The 18,975-nt window shown below is 38.1% G+C and overlaps 1 protein-coding gene across 1 annotated transcript in view; it reads right to left on the bottom strand.

Annotated features, from left to right (window-relative positions):
* Positions 1–679: 679 nt before the first annotated feature.
* DDX10 (DEAD-box helicase 10) overlaps positions 680–18,975 on the bottom strand; it is a 281,164-nt gene continuing 262,868 nt past the window's right edge. The window contains exon 18 of the mRNA XM_047879029.1: positions 680–1,341. Coding sequence (XP_047734985.1) covers positions 1,164–1,341 — 178 coding nt within the window. The 3' untranslated portion in view covers positions 680–1,163. The remainder of the gene's footprint in view (positions 1,342–18,975) is intronic.

Below are 18,975 nucleotides of genomic sequence, written 5' to 3'. Positions count from 1 at the left end.
CAGCCAGGGCAAAGAACAACAAGGGGGTGACAAATCTATGGTAGAACCAGCATGCCAAAGCCAGATTTCTTTCCCCACAAAGAATAACCAAAAACAGGTTCTGTCTTGTTCTGCTCCTTACTCATTACCAGGAGCTGGCTCGGTGGGGGGCTCTGTGGTACCTGTCGAACAAAGCACTTAAGAGAAGACTAGGGGCGCCTGGGTGGCTCGGTCAGTTAGGTGTCCAACTTCGGCTCAGGTCATGGTCTCACGGTTCACAGGTTCACGCCCCACGTCGAGCTCTGGGCTAACATCTTGGAGTCTAGAGCCTGCTTCAGATTCTGTCTCCCTTTCTCTCTGCCTCTCCCCCGTTTTCAATCTGTCTCTCTGTCTCTCTCTCAAAACTGACATAAAGATTAAACAAAAATTAAAAAAAAGAGAGACCTACAGCCTACTGGGTGCTCGCTACAGGGCTGGATGTGGAGCACAGTCTCCAGGTGTAGGAATGCTACAGGTTTCAAAAGCAGTCACGCAATCTGCCAGTACAGGCTAAGCGATTATCTTCAGGAAAGCTAATTTAAGAACATGAGAAATTCACTGTCCGGAACTGGCTAAGCATTGTACTCAGGGATCTTGCCCTGAGAGTGCTCTTATATTACTGGACACAATGAAAACATTAGTATTTTATAGGAAATATGTTTATTATTGATCGTTGCAATTCAAAAATACTCTTTTCTCGGGACTGGTCCATCTTACTCTGTCTCTTTAGAGATATTAAATACATCAAAAATGTGAGCAATTTTGCTTAATAATACACAGAAATTTCTGTATGGTAAGCAAGATAGGAATTTCTAACAATGAAACAAGGTCTCCAGAAGTTGTCGGTAGAACAAAGGAAGCATTTCGAGTGACAAGATGTAGGAATCCACGGATAAGATCTAACAGAGCACATGCTGGAAAATGGGATCAAGAAACTTTGTAATCCACCCTCACTCTGAGTTTGCTCTGGGATGGCACAAACATGTCGCGTGAAAGGGGCTTAGAAACAGAACTGCTTTGGTCCGAGGACAGATCCTTTGGGCATGGGACTCATGTTACCTAAGTGTCCCAAAGCCAACTGTTTTTTGCAACTTCTTGTCCACATAATCATGACCAGAGGTCTCAAGGAGAAGAGCACGGAGCATCTAGCTTTGACTTTTGAGCAGATGTAACACCAGCTCTTCATCCTCTGCTAAAGACAGGCCTGTGTCCAAAGGCTCTAAGGTCTCCCACTTGGCCTTCTTTCTGTTACGACTCGTGGGTCCCACGTCTTCCACTTCGCTGTTGTTCCTTTTCCTCATTCCCTGCTTCTTCTTGGTATCACTGGTGGGAACAAATCCAACGATTTACTTGATAAACAACTAAATCCATTATGAAATCAAACACTTAAAATAGGACAAAATCACCAATAACAGAGAGTTGGTAAAGTGGTATTATTACTCAAGAGAGAAAGAAACTGTAACAACATCAGGATATCTGTATGTCATAAGTACCTTCCTATTAAGAGATGGGGGCAGAAGGCCGACCATGCACCAGGCACTGCACAGGCACTGTCTCATCCAATCCTCACAATTCTAGGGAGCTACAGTTATATCATCCACAACCTGGGGACACTGATGGCCTGCACTCTGGCTCCTATCTGTGCTTGTCCTGCCGCGGCAAACAGCCTGTATTAAAGTTAGATTACTGTTTTGGTAGCAATCGGTAAGCTAACAGATACCAGGATACCAGATACTAACATCTTCTGTATGAAGTTGTGATATACAGGTTAAGAGTAAAAGAGAACCTCAAATGTCAAATTATTTAAGACATCAAATAAACTTTCTCCATTTAATGGGGTGCCTGGGTGGCTCAGTCGGTTGAGCGTCCGACTTCGGCTCAGGTCACGATCTCACAGTCCATGAGTTTGAGCCCCGTGTCAGGCTCTATGCTGACAGCTCAGAGCCTGGAGCCTGCTTCGGATTCTGTGTCTCCCTCTCTCTCTCTCTGCCCCTCTCATGCTCTCTCTCTGTCTCAAAAATAAATAAATAAATAAATAAATAAATAAATAAATAAATAAATAAATAAATAAATAAATAAATAAAATTAAAGTCTATATCTAAGACCCAAACATAGTCTTAAAAAAACAAACATTATTACAGTATTCCACTCCTACCACTTTTATTCAACATAGTACTGGAAATCCTAGCTGCTGCAATCAGACAAGAAAAAGAAATAAAAGGTATTCAGATTGGTTAAGGAAGAAGTAAAACTGTCACTATTTCCAAATGACATGACATTAAATATAGAAAATCCTAAAGACTCAACCAAAAAAAAAAAAACTATCAGAAATAAATTCAGTAAAGTTGCAGAACACAAAATCAGTATACAGAAATGTGTTGCATTTCTATACACTAATAATGGAGAAGCAGAAAAAGAAATTAAGAAAACAATCCCACTTACAAGTGCACCAAAAGAGGCACCTGAGTGGCTCAATCAGTTGAGCATCTGACTCTTGATCTCGGCTCAGGTCATGATCTCACAGTTTGTGAATTCAAGTCCCCCATTAGGCTCTGCACTGGTGGCATGGAACGTGCTTGGGATTCTGTGTCTCCTTCTCTCTGCCTCTCCCCCACTTTTGCTCTCTCTCTTTCTCTCTCAAAATAAATAAACTTAAAAAAAATTTTTTTAAACTTGCACCAAAAATAAAATAAAACAAAACAAAACAAAGTAAAATTCCTAGGAATAAATTTAACCAAGGAGGAGACAGATCTATACTCTAAAAACTATAAGACATTGATGAAAGAAATTTGAAGATGGCACAAATAAATGGAAAGACATACTATGCTTACGGACTGGAAGAGTTACTGTTAAAAACTCCTACTATCCAAAGCAATCTACAGACTCAATGCAATCCCTATTAAAATTCCAATAGCGTTTTTCACAGAACTAGAAAAAGTACTCCTAAAATTTGTACAGAACCACAAAAGACCCCAAATGGCCAAAGCAGTCTTAAGAAGAACAAAGCTGGAGACATCATAACCCCAAATTTCAAAATAAACTACAAAACTATAGGACTCAAAACAGTATGGTACTGTAGAGAGTCCCCAAATAAACCCAAGCTTATATAGTTAATTAATCCATGACAAAGGAAGTATGGATATACAATGGGTAAAAGACAATCTCTTCAATAAATGGTGCTGGGAAAACTGGACAGCTACAGGTAAAAGAATGAAACTGGACCACTTTCTTATACCATACACAAAAATAATCTCAAAATGGATTAAAGACCTAAATATGCGACCTGAACAATAAAACTTTTTAAAGAAAATACAGGCAGTGATCTTTTGGACATCATCCTTGGGAACATTTTTCCAAGTATGTCTCTCTTCACACAAGGGAAAAGCAAAAAATAAACCACTGGAGCTACATCAACCTGAAAAGCTTTTGCAGTTGAACGAAACCACCAACAAAACAACAAGGCAACCTGCTGAAAAGAAGATATTTGTAAATGACATATCTGGCAAGGGGTTAAAATCCAAAATATACAAAGAAATTATACAATTAAACACCAAAGAAGCCAAACAATCCAATTTAAAAATGGGCACAGGAACCAAATACACATTTTTCCAAAGAAGACATACAGATGGCCAACAGGCACATGAAAAGATGCTCAACATTGCTAATTACCAGGGAAATGCAATTCAAAACTACAATGAGGTATTAGAATGGCTAGTATAAAAAAAATAAGTAATAACAAATGTTGGCAAGATATGGAGATAAAGAGACCCTGGTGCACTGTTGGTGGGAATGTCAATTGGTACGGCCCCCATAAAAAACAGTATGGAGGTTCCTCAAAAAATTAAAATAGAAATATCATAGGATTCCACTACTGAGTATTTACCCAAAGAAAATGAAAGCACTAATTCAAAAAGATACATATACCTCTATGTTCACTGCAGCATTTACAATAACCAAAATATGGAAGCAACCTAAGTGTCCATCAACAGATGAACGGACAAAGATGTGGCATACACACACACACACACACACACACACACACACACACACACACACACACAGATAGGAATATTATTCAGCCATAAAAAAAGAACAAAGCTTTTGCCATTTGCAACAACATGGATGGATCTAAAGGATACTATGCTAAATGAAGTCAGAATGAGAAAGACAAAAACCATATGATTTTGCTTGTATGTGGAATCTGAAAAACAAAACAAACAAAAAGCAGAAACAGACCCATAAACATAGAGAACTGGTTGTTGCCAGAGGGAGGGCAGGGGGACAGGTGAAATGAGGGAGTAGGAGGTAGAGACTGCCACTAATGGAATGAATAAATCACAGCCGCAACATAGGAAATATAATCAATGTTATTGTAATAGTGTTATATGGTGACAAATGGTGTCTACACTTGTGGTGAGCATTGCATAAGGTACAGAGTTGTGGAATCACTAGGTTGTACCCCTGAAACTAATGTAAAATTGTGTGTCAACCATACTTCAATTTAAAAAAACCAAACCACCATTGTTACTACAGGGTTCTGCATACACTTGAGGCACAGACCATAAACATAAAGCTAGTTTCTGAAGGTACAGGAAATCACTTTATACATTAAAAATAAAAGAAAAAGCAAAACAGCAAAACATTCTCAAAGTATTGTGAGATACCATCATCATGTTCAAAGATGACCCAATTACTGGATGCAGGATTAAAGCAAAACTAAAAGCCCATCTAATAGCCTTCATAGTAGCAACCCTTCGTCAAAGGCTTGCTAACGGTCTGGCACTGTGCTACATGCTTTATACAGACTACATCATTTATCTTCAGGAAAATCCTTGGTTGGGGAGCATTAGCTTCATTCTACGATTAAATGACTGTACACAGATTATAAACATAGGATTCGAACCCAAGGACTCTAAATTTAGCTCCAAAGCCAGGTTACTGAAAGCAATAAGCTGACTAGCTTCAGTTAGTATTTGAAAGACAAGAAAGAAAAGAATTAGCTGTGGAAAGAACACTGATTTGGCACTAACACAGTCAAATCTTAGCCAATCAACTAACATTTCTAAGCATTAGTCTCAATCTGTAAAGGTGAAGATTATATAATTTACTTAGCAGAATTGCTATAAGAATTACTTAAAATTATATAAAGTCAAGAACATAGTAATACTCAATACATGTTAATTTCCTTTCTGCTTATAAACTACTTCCTTTCAAATAAATTCTTACACTGATGTTATATAATAGAAAAGCAGAAAAAAATCCACAGAAATATCATATTCCAAGCATATGATGTATTCCAAAAAAGAACAAAGTGCTCAAATTTCAATGGAGAATATTACTTCTTAAGAAGCATGCCTGGCTATGAGTGAATTTGCCTAATCAGCATATCTGCTTATGCCCAGCTTGAAGCAAAGCCGTAAATAATTTCCCATTTCACCTCCCAGAAATGCTCAATGCTCTGACTCAGCAGCCATTCTCTCCCACCATCGGAGGAAAGACAAATGAGACAGCACTATGAGATTACTTCAAGCCTCAAACAACTGCATTTTCAAAGAGTACTTGAAGAGATAAACGTGAAAAGAATTCCCCATAATGGGAAATTCAGTTAGCAAAGATAGTTAATTCTTAGCGGAAAGGGCCTTAAAAAAGAAAATATATTGAGTCTTAATCTGATTGTGTATTGCCCATCCTGTTTAAGCTCCACTGGGCTAGAGTACCAGGATTTATTTGGTACAAGGTAATACTGATTTCTGCCCTGCCTGTATTTCAAGAGCACCTCAGAGCAGCTCATCAGAAACAGCCTAATTAGTAGGCTTTACTAATGCATCCTTTGTTAATGTGCTCTTGAACATTATATTCCCTGCAGGAAATAGCTGGTTCAGATAATAAAAGGAAGATGGGAAATTTATGTAACACAAATATTTTCATAATTAGCAGCGTTGCTGCTTTGTGGACCAGTTCAAATTCTAGAAAGGTATTTTATCCTACTTGCCATAGCAAATAAGTAGCAATTTGTATAACAAATTAATTATTAAACAACAATATGGATATTCAATAGGTAAGTCACCTAAAAGGGGGAAAATGTACTGAGTCTAGAAAATAATACGGTAAGCAAGGAAGCAAAATATGGTCACAATGTGGTCTCTTCAGAAAAGGCCCCTTCCAAATGGTGCAGTACTAGAGGGTGAGGTCAGCAACACGGCTGAAGAAGACATCCCCGGTTCATGTCCCCTCCCAACAACATGTGGCATCCTTCCACGAACAGAAATGTTTTTGTGGGAGCTGTGGGATCCAGCACTAAACACCAAGAGACCTGAGAGGAGTCTCACCCAACCCTGCTTTGGGTAATAGGTATACAGACTACATCCCAAGTTGTGAACTGGCTTCCAGCCCCTCTCGGCAGTGGGAGAACACCATCTTAAACAAACACCCATGGACAGGAACACTTGTGGAAATCCAGGTTTCCAGGGGGGAAATTCCAGCACGCTGGAGAGGGGAGGAGGAATAGTATGATTTCACTCCTATCACCCCTCCCCCTAGATGGCACAACTGAGGGCTGAGAGATCTTGTCCACAATTTTTCCCATGGTGCAAAGAGAGCAGGTGAGCGAGTGCCCAGCTTTCCCCACTGTGCGGAATGCTGCCCAAAAAGGCCCATGTCTCTCTCACTCTATCCAGATTACTAAATCATGAGCTGCATGGCTAGGGGCAGGAGGCAGGAAAAAGCTGGGAGAGTGGCAGACAGGACTCTCAGAATAAGGAATGTGAATCTTCCTGTGTCATGGGTTCCATCAAGAACCCTGCCCATGAACCAGTGGAGATGCCCTGCACACAGATCCCTCCAAGTGGCCCATGGGCACTCCCTAGCACTCATGTGCCTTACCTATACCCCCCTACACCTGCGTCCAGCTCCCTGTGCATGCTCCTGATGACGGTGGTGGGAGTAAGCTCTGGTAGGTATCTGCTGAGCATCACCCAAATCTGCAGGGCAGGGAAAGACCACCTCAGCATTAGTGCCATTCTTGGAAAAGCAAAAGGGAGGCTGGAAGCATTTGGCCTGATGTATTGCAGGATCAAGAGAAGACATACAAGTTAAAAAATTCTGCACATGAGGGAGCCAAGAAGTGTGGAGCAGGTGAGAAAACCTCAAAATCCCTGTCTGACCCAGGGATGACAGAAGACATTTCTCTCTTGAAGGCAGTTAGTAAAGACTAAGGGAGGTGACTGCTACCACAAATGTGAAGACAGCAAGGAACTGACTGATCTAGGAAACATGACACCACCGAAAGGTCACAGAATTTTCCAGTAGCTGATCCCAAAGACATGAAGATCTACAATTTACTGGATAAAGAAATAAAATAGCTATTTTAAGGAAGTTCAACAAGGTACAAAAAAAAAAAAAAGAAAAAAAAAAAAAGAAAAGTCAACTAAACCAGGAAAACAATGTATGAACAAAATGGGAAGTTTAACAAAAAGATATAAGTCATTTACCAAAAAGCCCCAGAAACTCTGCAGCTGAAGAATACAATGAATAAAATAAAACTTTAGAAGGGAGGATCAAAGTCAGAAGGAATCAAGCAGAAGAAAGAATCTGCAAGTTAGAAGACAGAAACTTTGAAATTATCTAGTCAGAGAAGAACAAAGGAAAAGAATGAAAGAGAGTGAAAAAAGCCTACATTACCTATGACATACATTCAAAAAACAAAAAAAAAAAAACCCACGACACTCTGTAAATCACTGGAATCCTGGAAGGAGACAAGAGGAAGAAAGGAGCAGATAGCCTATTTAAAGAAATCATAGCTGAGAACTTCCCACATCTGGGGGAGAGACGTGGATACCCAAGTTGATGAAGGTTATAGGTCCCCAAACAAATTCAATTCAAAGAAATCTCCTTCAAGACACATAATAAAACTGTCAAAAATCAAAGACAAAGACAGAATTTTAAACACAGCAAGAGAAAAGAAACTTGCAACTGACAAGGGAATTCCAATAAGGCTATCAGCAGATTACTCAGCAGAAACTTTACAGGTTTAGAGAGAATAGGAGGATATGAAAAGAAAAAACCTCCAACCAAGAATACTGTATCCAACAAAGCTGTCTTTCAGAAATGAAAGAGAGATAACGACTATCCTGGACAAACAAAAGCTGAAAGAATCCCAGTTGAAATGAAAGAATCCAAGTTGACATGAAAGGATTCATAGTACAAGAAAACATAGGAAACTATCCAATAAACTGGAAAATTCAAGTATATAGTTAAATTCAAAATATGCTAGGGCTGTAATATGGTGGTGTGTTCACCACATAACTCCAGGTTACGGAAGGTTAAAGGTTAACGGGCAAGAGTATTAAAAATAACAATAAGCTACAGGGGGTGCCTGGGTGGTTATTGGCTAAGCGTCCAACTTCAGCTCAGGTCATCATCTCACGGTTCGTGAGTTTGAGCCCTGCATCGGGCTCTCTGCTGACAGCTCAGAGCCTAGAGCCTGCTTGGGATTCTGTGTCTCCCTCTCTCTCTGCCCCTCTCCCACTCACACTGTGTCTGTCTCTCTCTCAAAAATAAACATAAAAAAATAACAATAGCTGTAATATTGGTTAATGAACACACAATATAAAAATAGGTAAACTGTGACACCAAAAACCTAAGAACAGAGTAAAAGGATAGAATTTTTGTACACAATTGAAATAAGCCATTATTAGCATAAAACAGACTATTATATCTATAAGATGTTTTATGTAAGCTTCATGGTAACCACAAAGTAAAAACTTAAAGTAGATCCACAAAAGATAAAGAGACAGGAATCAGAGCATATCTCTATAGGAAATCAATTCAAAAAGGAAGACAGCAAGAGAGGAAGAAAAAAAAATCAAGGGAATGACAAAACAGAAAAGAGGTAACATTAGTAAGTCCTTACCTTTCAATAATTATCCTAAATTAAAATGAATTAAATTCTCCAATCAAAAGGCATAGAGTGGCTGGATGCATAAGACCCAACTATATACTGTCTACAAGAAACTCATTTCACTTTTAAGGACATAAAGTCTCAACATGAAAGGCTGGAAAAAGATATTCCATGCAAGTAGAAACCAAAAGAGAGCAGGGATAGCTATACTTCTATGAGACAAAATATGCCATAAGCCAAAAGCAATTAGCAAAAGATGAAAAAGATCATAACATGATGATAAAGAAGTCAATTCATTAAGAGAATATAACAATCATAAATATATATACACCCAACATCAGAGCAATACAATATATTTAGCAAATACTAACAAATCTGAAGGCAGAAATAAACAGTAATACAACAAGAAAAGGGAACTTCAGTAATCCACTTTCAACAATGGCTAGATCATCCAGACATTTCAATAAGGAAATGTGGAAAATGAACTATACTTCAGACAAATGGACCTGACATATATACAGAGAACATTCCATATAGCAGCAAAAGACTACATGTTCTTCTCAAGCACATATGTAACAATCTGCAGGACAGATCATGTGACAGGTCACAAAACAACTCTCAGCAAATTTTTTTTTTTCAACGTTTATTTATTTTTGGGACAGAGAGAGACAGAGCATGAACAGGGGAGGGGCAGAGAGAGAGGGAGACACAGAATCAGAAACAAGCTCCAGGCTCTGAGCCATCAGCCCAGAGCCCGACGCGGGGCTCGAACTCACGGACCGCGAGATCGTGACCTGGCTGAAGTCGGACGCTTAACCGACTGCGCCACCCAGGCGCCCCAACTCTCAGCAAATTTTAAGAAGACTAAAATCTTATCAAGTATCTTTAACACCACAATGGTATGAAACTACAAATCAGTTATAAGAGGAAAACTGAAAAATTCACAAACATGTAAAATTAAACAACATGACCTGCAACAACCACTGGGTGAAGGAAGAAATTTTAAAAAACATTTTTTTAAATCTCTAAAAACGGAAACACAAGATACCGAAACTTGTGAGATGTAGCAAAAGCATCTTCCCAAAGTGGGAAGTTTACAGTGTTAAAAGCTGACCTTAAGAAACGAGAAAGATCTCAAACAACCTAACTTTTCACCTCCAGCGAACTAAAAAATGAACAAATGAAGTCCAAAGTTAGCAGAAGTAATGAAATACAAAGATCAGGAAAAAAATAAATAAGAGACCAGAAAAACAAAATTAAAAAAAGATTAAAAAAAACAATAATTTTTTTAAAAGATAAGCAAAACTGACCAACATATGGCTAGTCTAACTCAAGAAAAAAGAAAGATTAAAATCAGAAACTAGAAAGGAGACTTAACAACCAATACCACAAAAATATAAAAGGTCATGAGACCCCTGCAGATTAATTATACACCAACCATTTGGATAACCTAGAAGAAATGAATGAACTCCTAGAAACATCAACCTAACAACACTGAATCATGAAAAAATAGCAAGTTTGAATAGACCAGTAGGGAATAAGGAGATTGAATCGGTAATCAAAATTCTGCCAACAAAGTCAAGTCCAGAACCAGAAGGTTTCCCTAGTGAATTTTACGAAACATTTAAAAAGGAATTAACGCCAATCCTTCCCAAGCTCTTCTAAAACACTAAAGAGAATATTCCAAACATGTTTCACAAGGACTGCACTAACCTAATGCGAATGCCAGATAAAAATAGTAACAAGAAAAGAAAACTGCAGGTCAATATTCCTGATGAATGCAGATGCAAAAATTATTAGCAAGATATTAGCAAACTTAATTCAACAGCATAGTAAAAGGATCCCACACGATGATTCAGTTGGGATTCATCCCTGGGATGCAAGTATGGTTCAACATACCCAAATCAATAAATGTGATATACCAAATTAATAAAATGAAAAATAAAAATCATATAATCATCTCAATAGATGCAGGAAAAGTATTTGACAAAATTCAGCAACCTTTTCTTGACAAAAACTCAACAGATTGGGTAGAGAACGAATATGCCTCAACATAATAAAAACCATATATGACAAGTCACAGGTAACATTATACTCAGTAAAGGTTGAAAACTTTTTCTCTAAGATCAGGAGCAATTCAAGGATGCCCATTCTCATTGTTTCTATTCAACATAGTACTAGAAGTCCTAATGAAAGCATCACACAAGGGGAAAAAAAGGCGTTCAAATCAGAAAGGAATTAAGATGGTAATTGTTTGTAGATATGATCTTATATATAGAAAATCTTAAAGACTTCACGAAAGACTGTTAGAACTAATAAATAAATTAGGTAAAGTCGCAAGATACAAAAATCAACATACAAAATTCAGTAACATTTCTTTACATTAAAAGCAAGTTATCTGAAAAAGAAATTTAAAAAAATTACCCCCTACAAACATAACAACATCAAAATCATACTTGGGAATAACTTTAATCAAGGAAGTGAATTATCAATACACTCTAAACTGTAAGATTTTGATGAAAGAAATGTGAAAAAGACAAATAAATGGAAAGATATCCCATATTCATGGATCAGAAGAATTAATACATTAAAATGCCCATACTACCCCAAACTATCTATAGATTCAATGAAATCTCTATAAAAATTCCAATGGCATTTTTCACAGAAATAGAAAAAATAATCCTAAATTCATAAAGTCACTAAAGATTCCAACAAGCCAAGGCAATTCTAAGAAAGAACAAATCCAGAGGTATCACAATCCTGATTTCAAACTATACTACAAAGCTAAAGTAATCAAACCAGTAGTATGGTACTGACACAGAAACAGTCACAGACCAACACAACAGAGAACAAATAAACCCTTGCACATATGGTCAATTCATACTTGACAAAGGAGCAGAAAATACTCAATGGAGAAAGGATGGTCTCTTTCATAAAAGGTGGCATGAAAACTGGATAACCACAAAATGAATTAAAGACTTAAAAAGAGGACTCCAAACCATAAAACTCCAGGAAGAAAACACAGGGCTAAATTGCTGTGACACTGGTCTAGGCAACAGTTTTCTGGATATGATGCCAGAAACACAATAAACAAAAGCAAAAGTCAGTAAGACTACATCACAGTAGAAAGCTTCTGCACAGCAAAACAAAAATGAAAAGGCAACCTACAAAATGGAGAAAATATTACAGGCCATATTTATGATAAAAGTTTAATATCCAAAATATATAAGGAAGTCCTATAACTCAATAGCAAAAAAAAAAAAAAATCCCTTCAAAGAGTCTGATTAAAAAACAGGCAGAGGAACTGAATAGACACATACACATGACCAACGAGTACAAGAACAGGTGCTCAATTATCACTAATTAAGAGGGAAATGCAAATCAAAGCCACAATGAGATATGACCTCATACCTGGTAAAATGGCTGTCATCAAAAAGACAAGAGATAACAAGGTGTTGGTGAGAGTGTGGAAAGGGAATCTTTGTGCACTGTTGGTGGGAATGCAATCAGTACAGCCTCTATGGAAACCAGCATGGAGGTTCCTAAAAACAGAACTACCAAATGATCCACAAATCCCTGTTCTGGGTATATTACCCAAAGGAAATGAAAACAGGATCTTCAAGAGTTCTCCACATCCTCGTGTTCATTTCAACATTATTCACAACTGGCAGGAAATGGACACAACCTAAGTGTCATGGATAGATGATATAGCATATTATATATACACAATGGGACATTATTCAACCATGAGAAAAAAGGATATCCTGCCATCTGCAATAAAATGGATGGAGCTTGAGGGCATCACGTTAAGTGAAATAAAAGTAAGACAGAGAAAGATGAAATCTGTATGATACCACTTCTACGTGGAATCTAAAAAAAGGTGAACACAGAAACCAGACACTAGAATGGTAGTTACCAGAGGCCGAGGGGTAGGGGAAATGGGGAGATGCTGGTCAAAGGTACAAAGTTCCAGTTTTAAGGTAAGTTCTGGGGATCTAATGTACAACATGGTGATTATAGTTAGCAATATTTTATCAGATACTTGAAAGTTGCTAAGATAGTAAATGGTTAATGTTATCATCTCTCTCTCTCTCTCTCTCTCTCTCTCTCTCTCACACACACACACACACACACACACACACACACACACACACACAAACATACCTATGTAATGCTATAGAGGGTTTGCTAATAATACTAGGGTGAAAATCATTTCACAACATATATATCAGATAACATGCTGTACACCTTACACTTACATAATGTTCTATGTCAACTATATCTCAATAAAGCTGGGGGAAATTGCGTGGCACTAGAAACCTCTATTTTATTTACATCCTGATAAATCAAGTGGAAGGGTTCTGACCTTGTATAGTTAATGTTCCCCGGGGAGTTATTGAATCTAATTAAGACCTCGGATGTCCTTAGGATTGGTCGACAGCCTAATACTGCATGTAACAGTGAGTTAGTTCTAGTTTCTTGGTTCTTTAACTATTATCTGCAATTGCTGGATGGGGCTCTTGTGCCTCTCAATCAAGAGTTCTGTTAGCTGACCTGTGGTAGCATATCATTGATACAGTTTACCAATCACATGGTGGGACATTATGAAAATAGGTCTGCTGGAAGGAAGAACCACAATACAGGTGAGAGACAGCAGTAACACCTGTGAATCTTCTTCTCAGAGTAAGTTTACTCCACTGGACTGAAGGAGGTAAGGAAGCTCACAGTATGAAATGACAACTAGGAGGTGGCCTACAAAACAGGGCCAAGAGTCTGGGCCTGAGCTCTGCATTTTATTTTTATTTCAGTATTTCTATGGGACGTGAAGTGTCAAACTATCTCCACATACCTCAAATCTATGAACTCAGTGTCAAAAAGGGCCATCTTACTGCTCAACATTGTAACAGTAGAATATACTGGCTGATATAACACAGCTTAAAAAGCAAAATTATGGCTCGGGGCACTAAAAGCCCCACTATAGTTCTAAACACAAAACCACCAAAGCAAAATAATTCAGAACTATTTATCTTTCAATAATCCAATTAATAGAGAGGCTTAATTAGTAATGTCTGATGTGTCATTTAAAGAACGAATCATACAACAAAACACAAAGAAAAATATCATGTTGTAATATGTAATCTGAACCAATAATAACAGGGAAATGTTACTTCAACAGCTTTGAAATTTAAGTGAAAATGATTACATGGAAGCACATCACAATACCCAATGTAAATATGCGAACCAATTTATTCATTGATAATAAGAAAAAAGGATTTAACACTGAAATGTGAACTCAACTTTAACATGTTAATAAATACATTACTGAGTTTTAAATGGAATATAACTTTCTTATTTTCTAAGTTTTCTAAACCCAAAACTCAATTCTCCCAGAAGGTGAACAGATTTTACAGTAGGTTTGATTTCCTGGTTTCCACATTTTAATTTTTTCAGGTACTTGTAGCTGCCTAGTCACCCAGAATGAGTATAGCCTGTATTAAGTACATTCATGAGAAACAAAAGAGGGAGGAACACCTGGAGTTAACCTGATGAGGTCAACCTTCCTCCTGGCCCCTCTTCCTGGACTCTTCAAATGTGGCCCTTGTTTAGATCAGAGAACCCTCTTGTATGTCCCGCCTGTGCCCTTCTTGTCAATGGGGTACCTCCCTCCTGTTCATCCCTCCCTTGCTTCAAGAACCATCTTCAACTTCTAGGGGCTCCCGGATGGCTCAGTCGATTGAGTGCCGACTTTGATTCAGGTCATGATCTCACAGTTTGGGGGTTCGAACCGCACATTGGGCTCTGTACTGACAGCTCAGAGCCTGGAGCCTGCTTTGGAGTCTGTGTCTCCCTCTCTCTCTGTCCCGCCCCTGCTTGTGTTCTCTCTCTCTCAAAAATAAAACAAACATAAAAAACAAAACAAAACAAAAAAACCATCTTGATTTTCTCATCTTCCATGAAAGGTACTCAAACTCCCTTATTAAAAATGATCTCTTTCCTCTGAATGCCTACAACTCTAATTGTTGATTAGTAATTTTGCACTTAGCATTACTACTTTCTAACACTAAAATGATTTTTTTTCACCTGTCTGCATCATAACTCCTAATTAGGATGTAAAAACTCCTGGGTGGGAATACAGATTACTACTAAGCTTTCTGGAGGGCAATCTGGTGGCACCTTTCAAAAGTCTTTCAAGTATGCCTACCCAGCAATTTCTCTTCTGAGAATTTATCCCAAAGAAATAATTAAGGATGTGTATAAAGATTTAGTTACAGAACACTGAAGGCAAAACTATATGTAATCTCAGAAAGTTGAAAACCCAAACATCCAATCATAAGGGACTCATTTGTGAAATAAGTTATAAAATTAAAAATGAAAACACTATGCAGCAATTAAAAGCAGTGTTGCAGGAATTTCTTTATTGACACTGAAAACAGTTACAAAACCAATACAGAACAAGAGTCCATCTTTAACAAAGGCTTGTATGTATGTTTGCAGAGAAAAAGAGCCAGAAGATTTTTTTATATTATTTTTTTTGCTGGTATATGTATCTTCTCATTTTTCTGTAACAAGCTTGTATTACTCTATGCAATAAAAAAGAAAGTTATATTTGAAGGGAAAAGTAGTTCTGGGCAAAGAATTATTACAATTATTCTCTGTAATTCCACAAAGCTCAGAAGCATGAGGGTAGGTGTGCCACAAACACTTCAACGTGGGCCCCTGGATCCACCGAGGTATGGGGAAAGGGGAGATTTCTCTTGTCAGGACAGATGGGGGACGAGTCACTTTCAGCATTTCAAAACACCCACAACTACATGCCTGAGACCAAGTTCTAGCTCCAATTTTAATAACTGAGCTTTGCAAACACTTGACTGAACTGGAAATTGTCTTTGTCAAAAAAACAAATGTGAAACATTAACTTTTTATTAACATTCTTAAAAGACAAAAATCTTTCACAACATAGGAGCCATTAACATTGAAAGCAAAAGTTCTCTGTGATGATGAAAATGTTGCAAGCCACTGTTCTAGACTCAACAACTGTGGTCCATGGAGCATGGACCATAGAGAGAAATTTCTGAGTTTGGTTAGTTCTACTTTTTAGTTTTACCTGTTAGGCTTGTAAGAAAGCCATTCAATAATGATTTCCATGCTCACTATTCCCCAAGGAGAAAATAAAAAGTTAAAAAATAGTCTTCTTATATTTGCTAATGACATATTGGATAAAGGGTTAGTATCCAAAATCTATGAAGAACTTACTAAAGTCCACACCCCCACCCCCAAAATAATCCAGTGTAGAAATGGGCAGGAGACACGAATAGACACTTTTCCAAACAAGACACCCAGATGGCTAACAGACACATGGAAAGATGTTCAACATCTCTCATCACCAGGGAAATACAAATCAAAACCATGAGATACCACCTCACACCTGTCAGAGTGGCTAAAATTAACAGTTCAGGAAACAACAGATGTTAGCGAGGATGTGGAGAAAGGGGAACCCTCTTGCACTATTGGTGGGAATGCGAACTGGTGCAGCCACTCTGGAAAACAGTGTGGAGGTTCCTCGAAAAAATAAAAACAGAACTACCCTACGACCCAGCAACTGCACTACTAGCTATTTATCCAAAGGATACAAAAATGCTGATTTGAAGGGGCACATGCATGCTAGGTTTAGAGCAGCACTACTGACAGTAGTCAAAGTATGGAAAGCGCCCAAATGTCCATCAACTGATGAATGGATAAAGATGTGGTGTATACACACATGCACGCACACACACAATATGGAATATTCATGAAAATGAAACCTTGCCATTTGCAACAACGTGGATGGAACTAGAGTGTATTATGCTAAGCGAAATAAGTCAGAGAAAGACAAATATATGATTTCACTCATGTGGAGTTTGAAAAACAACAGATGAAAATAGGAGAAGGGAAGGAAAAATGAGATAAAAACAGAGAGGGAGGCAAACCCATAGAAGGTACAACACAAAGAATGAATCCTAATGTAAACTATAAACTTTGGATGACAATGATGTGTCAGCACAAGTTCGTGGATGGTCACAAACACTAATAAAAGGTAATAGAAAAGGCTGTGGGGGGAGAGGGGACATATGGAAACTACTTTTCATTAAATTTTTACTGTAAAAAGTAAAATTGCTACAAAAATAAAGCCTACTCATAAAAAGATTTGCATAGTGCAAAAGAGTTGCTACACCATCAACGTAACTTCAAGTATTAGTTTTCTCCTCTCATCCCCAAAGAACAACACGCTGCTGTAATGCATAACCTGAAGTGACTGGCCAGTGTTCAGTCGGAATACTCGGACCATCTCACATCCACTCTCCTGTTCTCATAGATGTCATGCTGCCATATACCTTTCCAGGGAGCTGCGACTCTCTGGGCTACAATAGCAGCTGTTTCTTATCTTCATCACTCGCCTGAAACCAACTAGCATCTCGGTCACGACACACATGTGGTTGGAAGACACGGGATGAGAAGGAGCCCAGGAATCTCCTCTGGCAGGAGTACGTGTAAGGGTAGAGCCACGACTGGGCTATTAGAGAAAATATTTAAATTCTGTTAACTGTCCCAGCAATTAAGGGTTAGAATGTCGGAATGATTACTCCTTCTTTACTTAAAGGTTTTCAATAATTTTTCAGGTTTCCCCTCACAGAGGTTTTTCCCAACCATCTCATACAAAGTCAGCGCTTCCAGATCCTCTGTCCTTATCCTCACTCATGGCTTTCAGGGTCCTAAGCAACCACTCTTTTTGTCTTTTTGTTTACTTCTTTAAGTCTGTCACCCCGCCCCCAACCTCCCCCAGAGGCGAAGCTCTGTGAAGACTGGGATCAAGTCTCTCCTCTTTACAGCTCTAAACCAGGCACAGAGTCAGGGCACTTCCCACACTCCCATACGGTAATATGGACTCTTTATCCATATGATCAACAGAATACATGACACTGACATTTTCGTCACCGTATCATTTATTATGTCAGTCAAGTCTATGGGATATTTTTGCAGACTGGTTTTTTTTTTACATTAAATATAATTTATTGTCAAATTGGTTTCTATACAACACCCAGTGCTCATCCCTACAGGTGCCTTCCTCAATGCCCATCATCCACTTTCTCCTCTCCCTCACCCCCCATCAACCCTCAGTTTGTTTTCAGTTTTTAAGAGTCTCTTATGGTTTGCCGCCCTCCCTCTCTGTAACTTTTTTTCCACCCTTTCCCTCCCCCATGGTCTTCTGTTAAGTTTCCCAGGATCCACATATGAGTGAAAACATGTGGTATCTGTCTTTTTCTGCCTGATTTATTTCACTTAGCATAATACCCTCCATTTCCATCCATGTTGCTCTTGCAGACTGTTTTAAACAAAGGCCTGCCACATCATAATGAATGATTTTCATGAGGAAGAAAATGGAAAGCAGGTATCCCAGAGGACATTAAATTTTATTCTTGTAAAAACATACGCATTTAAAAATTCCTATCACAGTTCTGCTTTTAATAATTAAAAGGATTATCATATATTAGTGGCCCTATGATGTATCATACTCTTTCTTTTTACCTTCAATAGATTTTCACAATAACCATGCAAGGTAAGAATTATATTCATTTGACCAGTGAAGAAAACTGAGGGTCACAGAGATTAAGTACCTTGTCCATTGTTCAAAATTTTAAAAAGGACATAAGATTCAAACTCAGATCGGATTCCAAAAACCAGTTTTCCCACAGGGCCAATTAGCCTGCTGTTCTCATATAAACTTAATTTCACAAAACTACTTCTTCCATGTTGCAAAGTTCATGATAATATGGCACAAAGATCAAGGTTCCCAAATTAAAGGCAGTGGTGTACGTGAATAAGGCATTCAGTCTCTTGATCCACAGAAGTTCAGGTAATTCCTATTTTACACCTGCTAGAGCAACTATTTTTGAGATACAGATGCCTCTGAGACCATCCTTCCAGGAGCAGACCCAGTTTAAATTCCTACGGATTAAAACAGAAAGGCAAAAGGAGAGAGACTAATTCACTGATACACTACTTTTTCATGTAAAGGAAAG

This window comes from Prionailurus viverrinus, chromosome D1 (genome assembly GCF_022837055.1).
Source record: "Prionailurus viverrinus isolate Anna chromosome D1, UM_Priviv_1.0, whole genome shotgun sequence".
Classification (NCBI taxonomy): Eukaryota; Metazoa; Chordata; class Mammalia; order Carnivora; family Felidae; genus Prionailurus; species Prionailurus viverrinus.
This window is presented reverse-complemented; position numbering and strand designations above follow the sequence as displayed.